Genomic DNA, 16,096 nt, shown 5'->3' with positions numbered 1-16,096 from the left:
CCGACTTCTCATCATTGCAGCATGGTGCAGGCTCATGTCCTGATCCTCCCGTGATGTAAGATGATGAAAAGAATCAGGCCTGTTAGATTTCAATAGGTCTCATCCTTTGTTCTTAGGACCCTAACCCATCAGCCCATTATTATAGCTCGCCCCACTGAAAACACAGGAGCGATTGGCCGAGTTTGCCTGCGTTGTCAGTTGAATTAGTATTTTGCTGACAGCTATTGCACATTTAAAGGAGATGTTTTCCCATCATCCGTAGCGTATGGCTTTTGTGCTTGATGGGGGAAAATGCGTTCCTTAAGTTTCACAGCTAAAACCAGCAGCGCGTTCTCGCCACAAATTCAAACTGTGCACCCTTCTCCCATGTCGCTAGCAGAGGTAACGTCACCTCTGTAGCACAGGAGTAGCGTAAAAGCTCTGAATCTGTCTGAATCCAGCGATCTGACCAACTTCAAAGCAGCATTAACAAGCTTTTAATGCAAAGAGTTTACAAGGGTGCTTTGCCTAGGAAACCACGGCACCTCTGAGCATGCAGAAGGGACTGGTAACGTAGGCAACGAGCAGTAGTAAACTAATTAAAGCTTCCTCCATTCTTCAGGACACATAGAAATATTCCTCTTATTAAAATTTCTCTATTACTTGTTTTTACACGCACTTTGCAATTTTACCAATTTAACAAGAAAATATAACCCCTTGGTAGACACAGGTGGAGACTTACTGTATGAGTCTTACTGTAGGAGTAATCGCTATGGTATAGAAATAAGGGACCAACTAAAAAAAAATAAAAAAAATTCTAGAAAACCCCCCAAAATGTCCCAACTCTGTAGACGACCACCTTCTGCTCGAACTCCCGCTGCCGCCTCAGCACGTCCTTCTGAAACGTGTCCAGGTTCCTCCTCTTCGCCTGCTCTTTCTGCCTCGCTTCCTTTTGCTTTGTTCTCATCTCTTCCACCTGCAAAAGAAGAAAGATACTAAGGCAGGATCCAGATGTCCGTAGGTCACGGTCCAAGAGCGGACGGTAACACAGGCCTCCTGACCCAAAATGCACAGGCTCAGTTTCCGGCTTTACATCTTGTAAAAGGGTCTCACAAATCTGGCTTTGCTGCCCATAGTAACCAATCACAGCACAGCTTTTCATTTCATAAACTGCTGTAGCAAAATGAACGCTGCTCTGTGATTGGTTGCTATGGGTAACAAAGACAATTTTCTATTTGGACACTTGAAAAAATTTGCCCTTTGTGTTTCGGCTCCCTAACATTTACAAGATCCCTGTTTGCGGTCAGTGAATGGAAACAGTCATCCATCATTGTCCTAATGATTTCTTTCTAAATGATTTATTTGCTTAAACCCACCGAAAATCCCTGTAGGCTGTCTGATTGAACCTGTGTTTTGCCATCAGTTTCAAGATCTCTGCTTGCAGTCAGTAGATGAAATAAAAAAAAAAAAAAAAAAATAGCCGCTAACCATTCAGATGCTGACATGGACGGGGGTTGTACACTGTCACAACCCTACTATACTCTTAGTCAGGGGTGTTCGCAGAATTTAAATGACACCGGTGTGCAGACTTATCATTTACAACACCTCTGCTTGCTGTCAGTGAATGTAAATATTCATTGAAGACATCCAGAAGGTGAAAACTGCCCTGATCCGCCTTTAACAGAAAGTTAACCCCTTGTCTCAGCTTCTGACAGCAAGCAGATCTATATACAAAATTGTCTAAGGTCCACTTCCGTCTATTTGTCTGTCTGTCCTGGAAATCCCACGTCGCTGATTGGTCGCGGCCAGCTAGGCGCGACCAATCAGCGACAGGCACAGTCCGGCCGTGAATTGGCCCCTCCCTACTCCCCTCCAGTCAGTTCCCCCTCCATAGTCCCCTCCAGTCAGCGCCCACATAGTGTTTTAGCAGTCCGTTAAACGGACTTCGTTACACCGTGGCATAACGTAGTGTAACGCAGACTGTTTACGCTGCCATTAGCCCAGTAAGTGTCACCAACTTTTTACTATTGATGCTGCCTATGCAGCATCAATGGTAAAAACATATAATGTTAAAAATCATAAAAAAAAAAAATCATTATATTCTCACCTTCCGGCGTCCGCGGCAGCCTTTCCCGCTCCTCGCAACGCTCCGGTCCCAAGAATGCATTGCGGCAATGACCCCAGATGACGTAGCGGTCTCGCGAGACCGGTACATCATCACGGGTTATTGCTGCAAGGCATTACTGGGAACGGAGCGTCGCGAGGAGCATCGCTAAAGGTCTGGGCTGGACCCGGGGGCCGCTGGAAGGTGAGTATATAACTATTTTTTATTTTAATTCTTTTTTTTAACAGGGACATGGTGCCCACACTGCTATATACTACGTGGGCTGTGCTATATCCTGCGTGGGCTGTGCCATATACTGCGTGGGCTGTGCCATATACTGCGTGGGCTGTGCCATATACTGCGTGGGCTGTGAGAATTGCATTATTCTGAAATCTTCATAAATAAGCTACATACATATTCTAGATTACACTATGCGTTAGAATCGGGCCACCATCTAGTATCTTATAAATGACCAGTCAATCAGAGCCTGCGAGCTTCCCGGACAGAATCTGACCCACAAATGATGCCATACACTCACCCTTTTCTTCTTCTGCTCAGCCTCCCTTTTCGCCTGCTCCTTGAAGTGTGACAGGTTCGGGACTCCGGGATCTTTTTTGACATTTTTTCCAGTATTCAGTGGGTTGTTTCCCTATCAAACCAGAGAAAACAATGAGAAATTAAAGAAACACTTCAGGGATCTATTTTTATTTTAAATCTTACAGTCAAATAAATAATAGAATCAATAATCGGTAAAGGCTCCTTACACATGTACGCTCGGTCCGGCTGAGTGTGCACGTTACGAAATAAAATTAAAAAAACAATAGGCGGCTGCCAGACAATTGGCGACGGCTTATCTCCCTTTAGAATAATAGGGATGGGCATGCTGAAATCAAACATGTCCGACCATTCTCATTACCATAAAATGTACTGAGAAACAGGGAAAAAAATCCAAGTGGGATGAAATGGTGACATACCGCAATCCCAATGTTGTTCTTTGGTTTTGTCTGGTAAAAACGACCTGGCAATGTATATATTGTTTCATGTCATCATTTCCGAAACCTGTAACTTTTTTTTATTTTTCTATTGGTAGAGCTGAGAGAGGGATTAGTTATTGCCGTTTTTGCACACAGTTGACTTTTCTTGGTACAATTTTGTGGTACATGGGTATTTTTTTTATCACTTTTTAGTGCGTTTTTGGTGGAGGTGCGGCAACTGAAAAATGGAACTACGGGCTTATCGATCTCCTTTTTTTCCTGGATCGGAATTTTACATACAAGACTATAACAATAAATATATATATATTTTTTTTTTTCTAACATTTTTAATTTTTTTTTTTAGTCCAGTTAGGGGACTTGAACCTGAAATTGTAGGATGGCTTATTCTATACACTGCAATACCACAGGAAGGAGTACAAAGATGGCGGTGACAGCAGAGAGGGTCTTCAGAAGGCCCCAGCTGCCATGGTAACATATCAGCACCCCTTGATTGCATTGTGGAGGGGGCAATAGACACCACTGCACAACTTGGCAACCATTTATATACTGTGGTCAGAGATTGCTGATAATGGTAATAAAAAATCATAATTTTACCATTTTACACCATTAGGTCACTTGTTATAAAGTATGGAAATCCCCTTTAAGCATTGGGAAATCCTGTTATGTGGCACTAGATGGTCACAATGTGTAACCAAAAGCCCAACATTCACCATGTAGCCCCCAACCTTGCTAGAACTCATCGGTAACCAATTGTCTTCAAGGAGGCCTTCCCCTTTAAGGGTATGTGTCCACGTTCAGTTTTGCTTCAGGCTTTGGTCAGGATTTTATGCAGGTAAAATCCTGACCAAAACTGCACCTGAGGTCACTGGCAGGTCACCTGCGGTGTACCTGCGTGTTTTGCTCATAGTAGCAACATGCTGCGTTTTGAATTAACGCATCGCATGTGCGTTTTCGCGGCAAAAACGCATGCGTTTTTTAACGCATAGTGGAGTCGGGATTTCATTAAATCCCCTCCACTATGCTGTAACATCTGGACGCTGCGTTTTTGACGCTGCGTTTTTGACGCTGCGGAACAACGCTGCGTCAAAAACGCAGCGTTTCCTGAACGTGGACACATACCCATACCCTAAGGGTATGTTTCCACGTTCAGGAAACGCTGCTTGTTTGACGCTGCGCAGAGCTGCAGCGTCAAACAAGCAGCGTCCAGATGTTCCAGCATAGTGGAGGGGATTTGACGAAATCCCGTCTCCACTATGCGTGGAAACCCGCACGCGGCGGCCCTGCGACTCCGGACATGCTGCGCGTCTTTTCAGATCGCAGCATGTCCGTACACCTTGCGGGGACGCAGCGTCCCCGCAAGGCATATCACAGGGCCCTATGGGACAGAGCGATCATCCCGGATGTGAAGAGTTAACACATCCGGCATGATCGCGTCCCATTAAGGGGGCGGGCTTCGCCGCTGCGGCGATACCGCCGGCCATCCTGACCGTGGAGTCATACCCTAAGGCTATGTCTCCACGTTAAGGCTACGCGGCGTTATCGCCGGAGCGGCGAAGCCGCTCGGCGCTAAGCCCCGCCCCCTTAATGGGACACGATGGTGCCGGATGTGTACAGTACACATCCGGGATCATCGCACCCCTCGCCATAGGGCCCTGTGATATGCCTTGCGGGGACGCTGCGTCCCCGCAAGGTGTACGGACATGCTGCGTTCTGAAAAGACGCGCAGCATGTCCGGAGTCGCAGGGCCGCCGCGTGCGGGTTTCCACGCATAGTGGAGACGGGATTTCATAAAATCCCCTCCACTATGCTGGAACATCTGGACGCTGCTTGTTTGACGCTGCAGCGTCAAACAAGCAGCGTTTACGTACCGTGGAAACATACCCTTAGGCTACTTTCACACTAGCGTCGGGAACAACCCGTCGCTGTGCGTCGGGCCGACGTTCCCGACGCTAGCGTGGTCTCCGCCGCACAACGGGGGCAGCGGATGCATTTTTCCCACGCATCCGCTGCCCCATTGTGAGGTGCAGGGAAGTGCGGGGAGGTGGGGGCGGAGTTCCGGCCGCGCATGCGCGGTCGGAAAAAGCGGACCGTCGGGAGCAAAAAACGTTACATGTAACGTTTTTTTCTCCCGACGGTCCGCTACCACACGCCAAAGCGTCGCAAAACGGACGCACCATTTGGCAATGCGTCGCAAATGCGTCGCTAATGTTAGTCTATGACGAAAAAACGTATCCAGCAAGAACTTTTGCTGGATGCGTAGTTTCGGCAAAACGACGCATTTGCGACGTATTGCAGTTAACGCTAGTGTGAAAGTAGCCTTATAGCAGCATGTCAGGGCAGTCTAGCAGCAGCCACAGATCTGCACACAGCTGAGTTTCACACACGTGTTTCCTCTCATGACGGGAATTGTAGTTCCAGCTCAACTACAAACACTTGCGTGAGCTGCTGAAGAAACTACAAGTCCCGGCATGCCTCGCTCCGCTACAGTCCTCAAATGTCGTTATACCTGCTGTTTGCCGGCTCCTTTTCCCTGTCGTCGATGTTCTGCAGGGTAAAAAAGACACAAATGTGGAGGATAAGTGACAGTCCTGACCGGGACACCACAAAATCATGAGTGACACTGAAACTTACTGCGCCGGGACATGATGTGCGGAGAACGGGGGTAGGCGCTGCCGGAAAGGGAAGTGTCGTAATGCGGAGAGAAGACGAGAGGCGGGGCTAGTGCAGAGATGGTGGGAAGGTGGGATCAGGCTGAGCCGTGTACGTGTTGTTGTCACATTTACCCACAGTAATGGCTGACAGTGACAACCAGTGTGACTGGGGGAGAAATAATTGTTCTCTGTTACGAAATTGAATATTTTCTGGTGAGAAGGGAATCAGTAGTAACGTAACCCCACTGACCTCAGATATGGCCGCAGAGCAATCAGGACCATCACTGAGTGCCTCCATCAACGGTGTCAGTGCCAACATGAACGGTGTCAGTCAGCGAGTGCCCCATCAATGGTGTCAGTCAGAGAGTGTCAACATCAACGGTGTCAGTGAGAGATTTCCCCATGAACGGCGTCAGTCAGAGTGTAACAACATGAACCGTTTCAGTCAGTGCCCCATCAACGGTGTCAGTCAGAGAGTTCCCCCAATGAATGGTGTCAGAGAGTGCCAACATGATCGGTATCAGTCAGAAAGTGCCAACATGAACAGTGTCAGTCAGAGAGTGCTAATATAATCAGTGTCAGAGAGTGCCAAAATGCGCGATGTCAGTCAGAGAGTGCCTCTGAGTCGCCCACCAGGGCAGTGGGGTACTAGGCACTGGGTCCGGTCCCTATTAAAGGGGATGTCATGGCTGCGACCCGGTCCGTGGCCCTGGGACTCACTGTAAAAGGGAACGGTCTTTAAAGGGAATTGTGATAAAGTCTGTTGTGAAGCCACATGTGGAGTTCGGTCAATAGGGGGACCGATGCTGCTTTAAAGGGGTCCTCTGGGGGATGTTGTTGCAGCAATGATGGTGACGTTTCCCACAGGTGAAGCAGGGTCCCCAGGGCTCCCAAGGTGTATGGCGATGATGGTGTATGCCAGTCAATGAGTAAAGGACACAGCGTTGCAGTCTTTACCTGGTTTACTAAAGATGTAACAGGCCTCGGTCCAGGGTACCGGCAACAGGTACATTAGGTGGCCAGACAGCCTGGAAACAAGTGAAATCCCCTTGGCAAGTCAGGTTGGGAGCCTTATACTTTACGCTCGCTATAAGTCCCTTGCTGCCTGAAGTGTCCTAACAAGGTCCTGGTCCTTTCCCCTGTCCTGGGACAGGTACCTGTATGGTATGATAGGCATGAGTAAGATCTATAGTGATCGAAACGCGTTGCGTAATTTTTACAATCACCTGTTTTGTCTACCATCTGTAAGGATTATCTTATTATGACTACTTTGGATTAAAGAAGTTTACCCATTTTACTGGAGCTGGAGTATCTACGTTGTTTGGAATTGCTACCTGTATGGTAGGCAGCTTGAGCCTTTCCTTCTGGGGGTCTCTGCACGGTGACTCCAGGCTCCAGAATGCTGCTGTACCACAGGCTTGGATTTGGGCAATATACGTGTATTTCTGTGTCCTACGGTTCTGCTATGGGGCTTGCAGCTCTCCACAGCCTCGGGCTCCCGGTCTCTGTGCTCTGGCTGCTCGGAGGCCCACTCGCAGCCTCCTTGAGCCCTATTCTCTCCTCTGTGCTCCTTTTCCTTCACTTTCTGCTCCAGACTAAACTGACTCCTCCAGACCAGGATCTTTATTTAGGGAAGCTGCCCTGAAACCGGGTTTTGAGCTCCCCCTCCTGGCCTGGATTCAGAAGGTGTTGTGTGTGAGGTTTACCTGCCAAAGAGATCCCTCTTATTTCCAGGCATAGCACTACCCACCCCAAGAGGAAGGCAGCACTACTGTGGTACCTGAACTCCTGGGGTGCAACATCTCCCCCCCCCCCCCCCCTTGTTAAATCCAGGACTGGGAAAAGGAAACATAAACAACAGGTTAGATAGGTGCAAAACATTTTGAAATACATATACAGGTTTAAACTTTTTCATCCCTTACGGGAGGCACTTTTGACTTGAACGTTGCAAAAAAATTTATAAATGTACATCTGGTCTTACCAGGGTGTCCTTGTATATAAAAAAAAAACAGTACCGAAGCGAGGGACCCGCCTTAACCCCCCAACGTAGGTCTTGAGCGGGCTACATGGCGTATCCAGACCCAGGGTTCGGCCGCGCCAGACGGTTTTAGCTTCAGGCCTGAAGAAACAAGGCTCTATGCACGTCGGCAAAGTGGGTAGAACCAGGGTGCACCTTGAGGGTGCCAAACTATTTACAAAGAGTAATCCACTGTCCATTACCCCATTGTCCATTTTAAACCTGTAACAAATATATGCAAACATTTCAAACAAGTAACAGCAATTATTGACATTGTTTTAGTGCCTGTAACGGGCTGGGATTTGACCTTTGGTACTACGGGTCGATATACGCAGTTCCTGGTCTAACATGTCTGCTGTTGTTGTTGTGTACCCACTAGTGTCTGTGCTACTTGTAGGCCTGCATTGTGTTGGTAAACTAGGTAATTGTCTGCGACTTCTTAGATTCACCATAGGTCTGACAGGTTCACCGATAGCAGAGGGTGGATTCTCTGGTTCCACTGCTGGGGTGTCGTTTGCTGCTTGAGCCTGCTGGTGTAAAGTCTCTTCTGGTTCAGGATGGTTCTGAGTCACTTCTTCTGGTATTTCCAACTGGGGAAAAGTCAGGACAGGTATCACTATGGTCTGATGTATTTGAGTCCAAGACTGGGGAAAATCTCCAAGAACGGTGTGGATTTTCTTTTCTTCTTTTACTGTAGGTTGAGAAGTACTGGGGTCTTTTTCCTTGTCTCTCAGTTTATCAGGGCATACTTTAAGGTTATCTCTGGATACCGCAGTTGAAGTTTCTCCTCCATCTTTGCTTATAAGGCATACTTTCGTATTGTCGAAGTTTGATGGTAAAATGCTATATGGTTCTCCTTCCCACTGGTCGTCAAGTTTATGCATTCTTCTCTTGCGCTTTAGCACTTGTTCAACTGGTGACAAGGGAAATGCAGGGGCACGTTGGTTATAGTCTGTCTCTTGTTTTTGTCTTGTCTGGGACAAGCTTCTTTCTACACACTGTTGTACTTGGCGATATTTCTGTTATCCCAATCTGTATCTAGTGAGGTAGTTTCTGGGGTTAGGACTCCCATGTCTAGATCAACAGGTAATTTGCTAGATCTTCCCCTCATCAGGTATGCTGGAGTGCAGTTGGTGGAATTCACTGGGATGTGATTGTACAAGTCTGGCAACTTCTCTGGCCATAAGTTTCTTTCGTGTGAAGGCAAGGTCTTTAGTAAGTCAATTACTATTTGATTCATCTTTTCACACATACCATTTGTTTGTGGGTGGTACGGTGTTGTTCTGATTTTCTTGCATCCGTACAGGTTGCAGAACTCTTGAAACACTTCCGCTTCAAAGGTTGGCCTTGGTCAGTAAGTACCTTCTCTGGGTATCCGTGTGGTCGGCAAAAGTGTTGCTGGAAGGCTTTGGCTGCAGTCTTCGCTGTCTGGTCCTTGACAGATACTACTACCAGGAATCTGGAGTAATGGTCCACAATAGTCAGAGCATAGACATAGCCTGACCAGCTTGGGGTTAGCTTCACGTGGTCTAAGGCAACCAGTTCAAGTGGCTGTTTGGTGACTATGGGCTGTAGGGGAGCCCGCTGGCTGTCACGGTCCTTTCTGCGCAGGTTGCATGGGCCACACTCTCGGCACCACTTTTCAATGGTTGTTCTCATGCCAATCCAGTAAAACTTTCCACGTAGCAGGATCTCTAACTTCTTCCATCCGAAGTGTCCTGCTCCATCGTAGTACGCTTCCAGAACCATTGGCGCTTCTTGTCTTGGGACCACTATCTGCCAGACCAGCTCGTGAGTGCGTGGGTCAATATTCTTCCGGCACAGCTTACCATCGTACATAAACAATTTGCCTTTCTCCTTCCACAGCTGTTGAGTCTCTTGTGGAGCATCTGGACCAGGGTGTGAATCGGCTTGCGTCATCTGCTCTTTTAGCAGACGGACCGCAGGGTCACTGTCCTGTGTCTCAGCCTATCCATGGTGGGGCAATGGGTTCAGCGTATCTTCTTGCTTGTCATTACGCCTCACATAATGGGAATACTGAGTCACCCAGGGGCGATGGAAAGCTGGTAACTCTATCTCTTCGAGTGCCTCCGGATCTTCTCCCATCTCTGGTAAGTTAGGCATCCTGGACAGTGCATTGGCATTCTTGTGCCACGCCCAGTACTTGATGGTGAATTCATAGTTGGACAACCGGGCCATCCATCGCTGCTGCAAGGCACCTAGTTTTGCCGTTTCCAGGTGTGTCAGCGGATTGTTGTCCGTGTAAACTGTGAATCTTGCTGAGGCCAGGCAGTGCTTGAACCTCTCTGTTACGGCCCAGACGATGGCGAGGAATTCCAACTTAAAGGAACTAATTTTCGGGGTTCCTTTCCGTGGGACGAAGCTTCCTGCTGGCATTGGCAATTACCCTTTCTTTGCCTTTCTGTACCTGAGACAGTACTGCTCCCAATCCCACGTTGCTGACATCCGTGTACAGCACAAACAGTTGGTCATATTCTGGGTAGGCCAGTATCTCATCTCCCATGAGAGCCAACTTCAACGGAGCGAAGGATCCCTCCAGCTTGTCATTCCAGTCAAACGGGGTATTCTTACCCTTGGTTTCCTTAGATTTGCCCACTAACAGGTCTTGCAGTGGTGCGGCTATCTTGGTGAAGTCTTTAATAAATCTTCTGTAGTAGCCTACTGTGGAGATCAGACTGAACCGGGGAATGCATTTTGTCTTCTTCCTGAGAAATCTGGTATACAACAAGAAATATTTCTGCAAACTTGACATTTTCTTTGTTTTGTTAGTAATCACGCGCACATTCCTCCTTGATATTGTAGCTTTTTATCTACATGCCAAATAATTGTAACTTTTTCACTAGAATAAGATTTGCTTTGTAAGTGATTGTGAAATATGAGCGCTTGTGCGCATGTCTGTAAAATGTCTAAACTTTTTATCTATATAAAGAAGGGGGAGCGCCCAGTGAGGAGAGGCGCGGGCTCCAGGGCTATCCCTGTCTATGAACACACAACCTTTGTGCTGCGTGTTATTTATTTGGATCCCATCCAGGAAGCCAGGGACGGAGAAGGACTCAACATTTCTTGGCCGCCCGAACAGGGACCCGAGGCGAGAGTATTTGCTCGAGATTCACCTGCGGATACGGACAACGGAGATCTGGGATAATGGACGGCAAATGAACTGAAAAAACCTGGCCAGGTAAGAGACATTATTAGTTCTCTTTTATCTGCCCTGTATTATCCGAAAGATCTCTATGAGCCGTGTCACGCTGGGTTAGTCTAGTAGTGAGTAGATACCTATAAAACTCGGGTTACCATATTGTATAGATTTATGAGTCTTGTCCCTGGCAGTGTGTGAACAGTGTGAAGGTTGTGGCATGTTGTGAAAGAAGAGCAAAAGTACGTAGAACAATAAGCCAAAATATTTGGGACACAAGCCTTATACACGGAAGTCAGCCTAACTGGGTCATGTGGTTGCGTCCTTTCGGGGAGACCTCCGCCCATGCTTGACTCTCTCTAAGTGCTTGAAACCCTTTATTTCTGGATAAGGTTTGATAGAATGAGCCCAGGACGCGGTTTCATGAGCCTGGGACAAGTATGCTAACTGAGACAGAAAGTTTTGTGATCTGTATGGTGTTGCTGAGTCTGTTTGCGTGCATAATAGCACTTAAGTACGTCCTGCATATTAGAAGAAACGGAGCAGACGAGCCTTTCAATATTTTAGCTCCCTAGGAGAGAAGGCAACGAGACATCACCACAGAGTAAGTGATTGTCCAAACGTCACCTAGGGTAGACATAGCTAATATTGAAAAGAAAAATGGGAAATAAACAGACAAAAACCGTCTTAGGACAAGTGGAAGCAGCAGATATCATACAAGAAAGGTGTGGGAATTCAGTTAGGAAACAAATCAGAAGGGTAAGAAAGAAGTTGGGAATCTCAGAAGCACTTGTGTTCAGCACAGAATGGGAAAGAATGAGCAAGGAACGAGGTGGAATTATTAAAGATAATAGATGGATTTTTGTAAGTTTGATTGTCTAGACAAAGGAAATTGTTAAGTTGCTGGAAGATTATTTCTTTTTGGCGCAAAGCCAATTTTTTAGAAATCCTTATAACTTTTTGTCTGAACATAATTTTGAAGTTCTGTTTTTATCAAAGTGATATGTTTTGATTGATAATTCTTCGTGCAAAAAATTAGCATTTGGCATTTTGCCAAGTTTTTGTTACAATGTTTGAGAAACTAAAGGAAAAGTTCAAGGCCGCAACTCCTGATTGGAGAACCTTGGAAGACCCACACTTGGCTAGGCAAAAAGCCGTAGGGATAGAGTTGGATTTAAGAGAAAATCATAAGCCTGTCAGAATAGCGCAAGCAAACACAACAGGAGGGAGAGCAAGACACAATTTTCCTTGTCATTACTGCAAAAAGCCAGGTCATTTCCAAAAAGAGTGCAGGAAAAAGTTGGCAGATATAAAGTCAGGAAAATTTGTTCCCAGAAATAACCCTCCCCAAATGGACAACCAGCAGAAATCTACCATCGTAGATGGTCCCATACCAGATTCAGATTGACTCGATGTGTTACAAACTTCCCTACCAGCTAGAAGACCTATGATACAGGTGAATGTAGGGGGGAGAGAGATTCCATTTTTGATAGATACAGGTGCAACTTCCTCAATTTTGAATCAAGATTTTCTTCCGAATCCGGAAGATATTTCACAACAAACAACTTTTGCTGAGGGTTATGATGGGGTAATTCGAATATTGCCATATACTGTGCCCCTAGAGGTCTCATTAGGACCTAAATGTTTTGCATCCAGATTTTTGTATGCCAGAGGTGCCCCAACATGTTTGTTAGGAACTGATGTCCTAAAGAAATTAGAAGCTAACATCAATTTTAGGGAAGATGGCACAGTTATGCTGACTATCCCTGATGATGCAGAAACATTAGAACAATATGTCAGAATTCAGGCTTTTGAGGATTATACTGAAGAAAAAGAGTACACCACAGATCTAGACCTCTCAATGGTCCCAGAAACACTGTGGGCACAGGGAGATACTGATGTAGGACTATTGCATATAGCTCCTGTAAAACTATCTGTGCAACCAGGAACTGTTCTCCCACAGCTCAGACAATACCCTGTGAGTGCCCAGCAGGAACTAGCGATCACAAAACAGATAGAGGAATATAGAGAGAAAGGAGTTTTGGTAGAGATACAATCACCTGCTAACACTCCTCTGTATCCAGTCAAGAAGAGAACTCTTGATAAGAGTTCTATGCCCAAATATCGTATGGTACATGATCTAAGAGAAATAAACAAAGTTCTAGATCCAATCACCCCAGTTGTACCCAATCCTCATACGTTACTATCACAGATACCAGCCAGTTCTCATGTATTTACTGTAATAGATCTTTCAAATGCATTTCTCTCGGTTCCTTTACACCAAGATAGTTGGCATTTGTTTGCATTTACATTTAAGGGCAAACAGTTGGCGTGGACACGCCTTCCACAGGGAATGATACACTCCCCTACTCTTTATTCAAATGCTCTACAAACAGTTCTTCAGAGGTTTGAACCTGAACCACAGGTAGTAATTTTACAGTATGTGGATGACATACTACTTTGCTGCCCAGATCTAGAAACCGCAGAAAGGTCCACTGTAAGTTTACTATGTTTTCTAGAAAAAGAAGGGTGTAAAGTGAATAGACAAAAGCTACAAGTTTGTCAGACCAAAGTGGTCTTTCTAGGTCATTGCATTTCCCAAGGTAAAAAGCATCTTACACCTCAAAGAACTGAAGCAATAAGACAGATGAATGAGCCTAAAAATCATAAACAGCTACGAGCATTTTTAGGAATAGTGTCTCATTGTAGACAATGGATTATACATGCCAGTCAACTAATGCAACCACTGTATGACTGTGTAAAAAGTGTCTCCCACAGCTCAGACAATACCCTGTGAGTGCCCAGCAGGAACTAGCGATCACAAAACAGATAGAGGAATATAGAGAGAAAGGAGTTTTGGTAGAGATACAATCACCTGCTAACACTCCTCTGTATCCAGTCAAGAAGAGAACTCTTGATAAGAGTTCTATGCCCAAATATCGTATGGTACATGATCTAAGAGAAATAAACAAAGTTCTAGATCCAATCACCCCAGTTGTACCCAATCCTCATACGTTACTATCACAGATACCAGCCAGTTCTCATGTATTTACTGTAATAGATCTTTCAAATGCATTTCTCTCGGTTCCTTTACACCAAGATAGTTGGCATTTGTTTGCATTTACATTTAAGGGCAAACAGTTGGCGTGGACACGCCTTCCACAGGGAATGATACACTCCCCTACTCTTTATTCAAATGCTCTACAAACAGTTCTTCAGAGGTTTGAACCTGAACCACAGGTAGTAATTTTACAGTATGTGGATGACATACTACTTTGCTGCCCAGATCTAGAAACCGCAGAAAGGTCCACTGTAAGTTTACTATGTTTTCTAGAAAAAGAAGGGTGTAAAGTGAATAGACAAAAGCTACAAGTTTGTCAGACCAAAGTGGTCTTTCTAGGTCATTGCATTTCCCAAGGTAAAAAGCATCTTACACCTCAAAGAACTGAAGCAATAAGACAGATGAATGAGCCTAAAAATCATAAACAGCTACGAGCATTTTTAGGAATAGTGTCTCATTGTAGACAATGGATTATACATGCCAGTCAACTAATGCAACCACTGTATGACTGTGTAAAAAGTTAACCTTATTTGTTGACAAAAGAAGGTCAGATTTCATTCCAACAATTAAAAGATGCCCTTGTTTCAGCTCCAGCGTTAGGGCTACCAGACTACACTAAACCATTTCAGCTTATGGCTGCAGAAGTTGATTCCCATGCTACAGGAGTTCTTACCCAGAAGCATGCAGGGAAACAAAGACCAATTGCATATCTTTCAGCAAGGTTAGATCCCGTAGCTAGAGCAGCGCCAACCTGTGTACGTGTAGTTGTTGCTGTCTCACTATTTGTTGGACAAAGCATCAGAAATTGTCCTAGAGCATCCACTCACAGTTCAAACTACACATGATGTTTATGGGATATTAAACCAGGTCCAACCAAAACACATTTCCATGGCCAGACATTTGCGGCTGCAGTGTTCTTTGCTGCTCCCCTCTACTATCACATTTGCAAGGCTTCAGACTCTCAATTTAGCTACACTGCTACCTCTCGAGTCTGAAGGGGGGAATAAGGACACTGATCCACACGCAAATTTTTTCCCTACAGACACACATGACTGTACAGAGCTCATTTTACAAGAAACAGTAGGCTTACCCAATGTATCCGAAACACCACTTCAAAATCCAGATTTAGAGCTGTTTATAGATGGTAGTAGGTTTGCAGATGACACAGGTAACTTCCATACAGGGTATGCAGTTGTGTCAGAATCTGAAACTCTCAAAGCAGAACCACTTCCACCGAAACAGTCTGCACAAGAAGCAGAACTAACAGCATTGATTGAAGCGCTAAAAATAGCTGAGAATCAGACAGCTAATATATACACTGATTCTAGGTATGCACATGGTATTGTGTTTGATTTTGGAGTAATCTGGAGAGCTAGAGGTTACATGACAGCGTCAGGACAACCTGTAAAACATGCTTCTCTGATCAAACAGATCTTAGAGGCTGCACAAGAAACAAAAGAAGTAGCAGTAATCAAGGTAGCTGCACATGTGAGACTCGACACTAGGGAATCTAGGGGAAATGATAGGGCTGATAAAGCAGCAGCAGTCAAACCCTTACAACAGGTTCATACTGTAAACCCCACAGAAAATACTGAAGATAGACTGAGACAAGCACAGGAAGATGCAGGAGAAGAGGAGAGGGACAGGTGGAAAAAGGAAGGGGCAGAAGAACAAGCGGGAATTTGGAAGAAAGATGGACTAATATGTCTACCTAGAGCCTGGTACCCGATTGTAGTTGGTGGACTACACCACCCTACTCATGTGTCTGCAAATGCAATGACACTACTGGCAAAGCAAGTCTGGTTGGCTCCAGGTTTTGGCAACTATGCAAGAGACTATTGTGCTGCATGCGTTATATGCCTGGCACATAATCCCGGACAGACAACAAAGACCCCTATGAAGCACCATGTCCGACCTCTCTACCCGTTTCAGCGATTACAGATAGACTTTATCCAGCTGCCAAAAAGTAATGGGTATGAGTATGTGTTGGTGTGTGTGGACATGTTCTCGGGGTGGCCAGAGGCCTATCCAGTTCGGAAGGCTTCAGCTAAAAACACTGCTGTAAAGCTAGTTGCCGAACTGGTGCCCCGTTACGGTCTCCCTGAAGTGATCGAGTCAGATAGGGGTACTCA

The 16,096-nt window shown here is 45.7% G+C and overlaps 1 protein-coding gene across 2 annotated transcripts in view; it reads right to left on the bottom strand.

The window, feature by feature from the left end:
- GNL3L (G protein nucleolar 3 like) overlaps positions 1-5,870 on the bottom strand; it is a 71,284-nt gene extending 65,414 nt beyond the window's left edge. Inside the window, exons 1-4 of one of the 2 annotated variants that reach the window (XM_077283922.1) lie at positions 5,710-5,870; positions 5,585-5,622; positions 2,622-2,732; positions 839-955 (exon numbers count right to left, since the gene is read on the bottom strand). In XM_077283922.1, coding sequence (XP_077140037.1) covers positions 839-955; positions 2,622-2,732; positions 5,585-5,622; positions 5,710-5,722 — 279 coding nt within the window. In that variant the 5' untranslated portion in view covers positions 5,723-5,870. The remainder of the gene's footprint in view (positions 1-838; positions 956-2,621; positions 2,733-5,584; positions 5,623-5,709) is intronic. The other variant, XM_077283923.1, reaches the window with a different exon arrangement.
- Between the last annotated feature and the right edge of the window lie 10,226 nt (positions 5,871-16,096).

The sequence above is a fragment of the Ranitomeya variabilis genome, chromosome 2 (genome assembly GCF_051348905.1).
Source record: "Ranitomeya variabilis isolate aRanVar5 chromosome 2, aRanVar5.hap1, whole genome shotgun sequence".
NCBI classification, from domain to species: domain Eukaryota; kingdom Metazoa; phylum Chordata; class Amphibia; order Anura; family Dendrobatidae; genus Ranitomeya; species Ranitomeya variabilis.
This window is presented reverse-complemented; position numbering and strand designations above follow the sequence as displayed.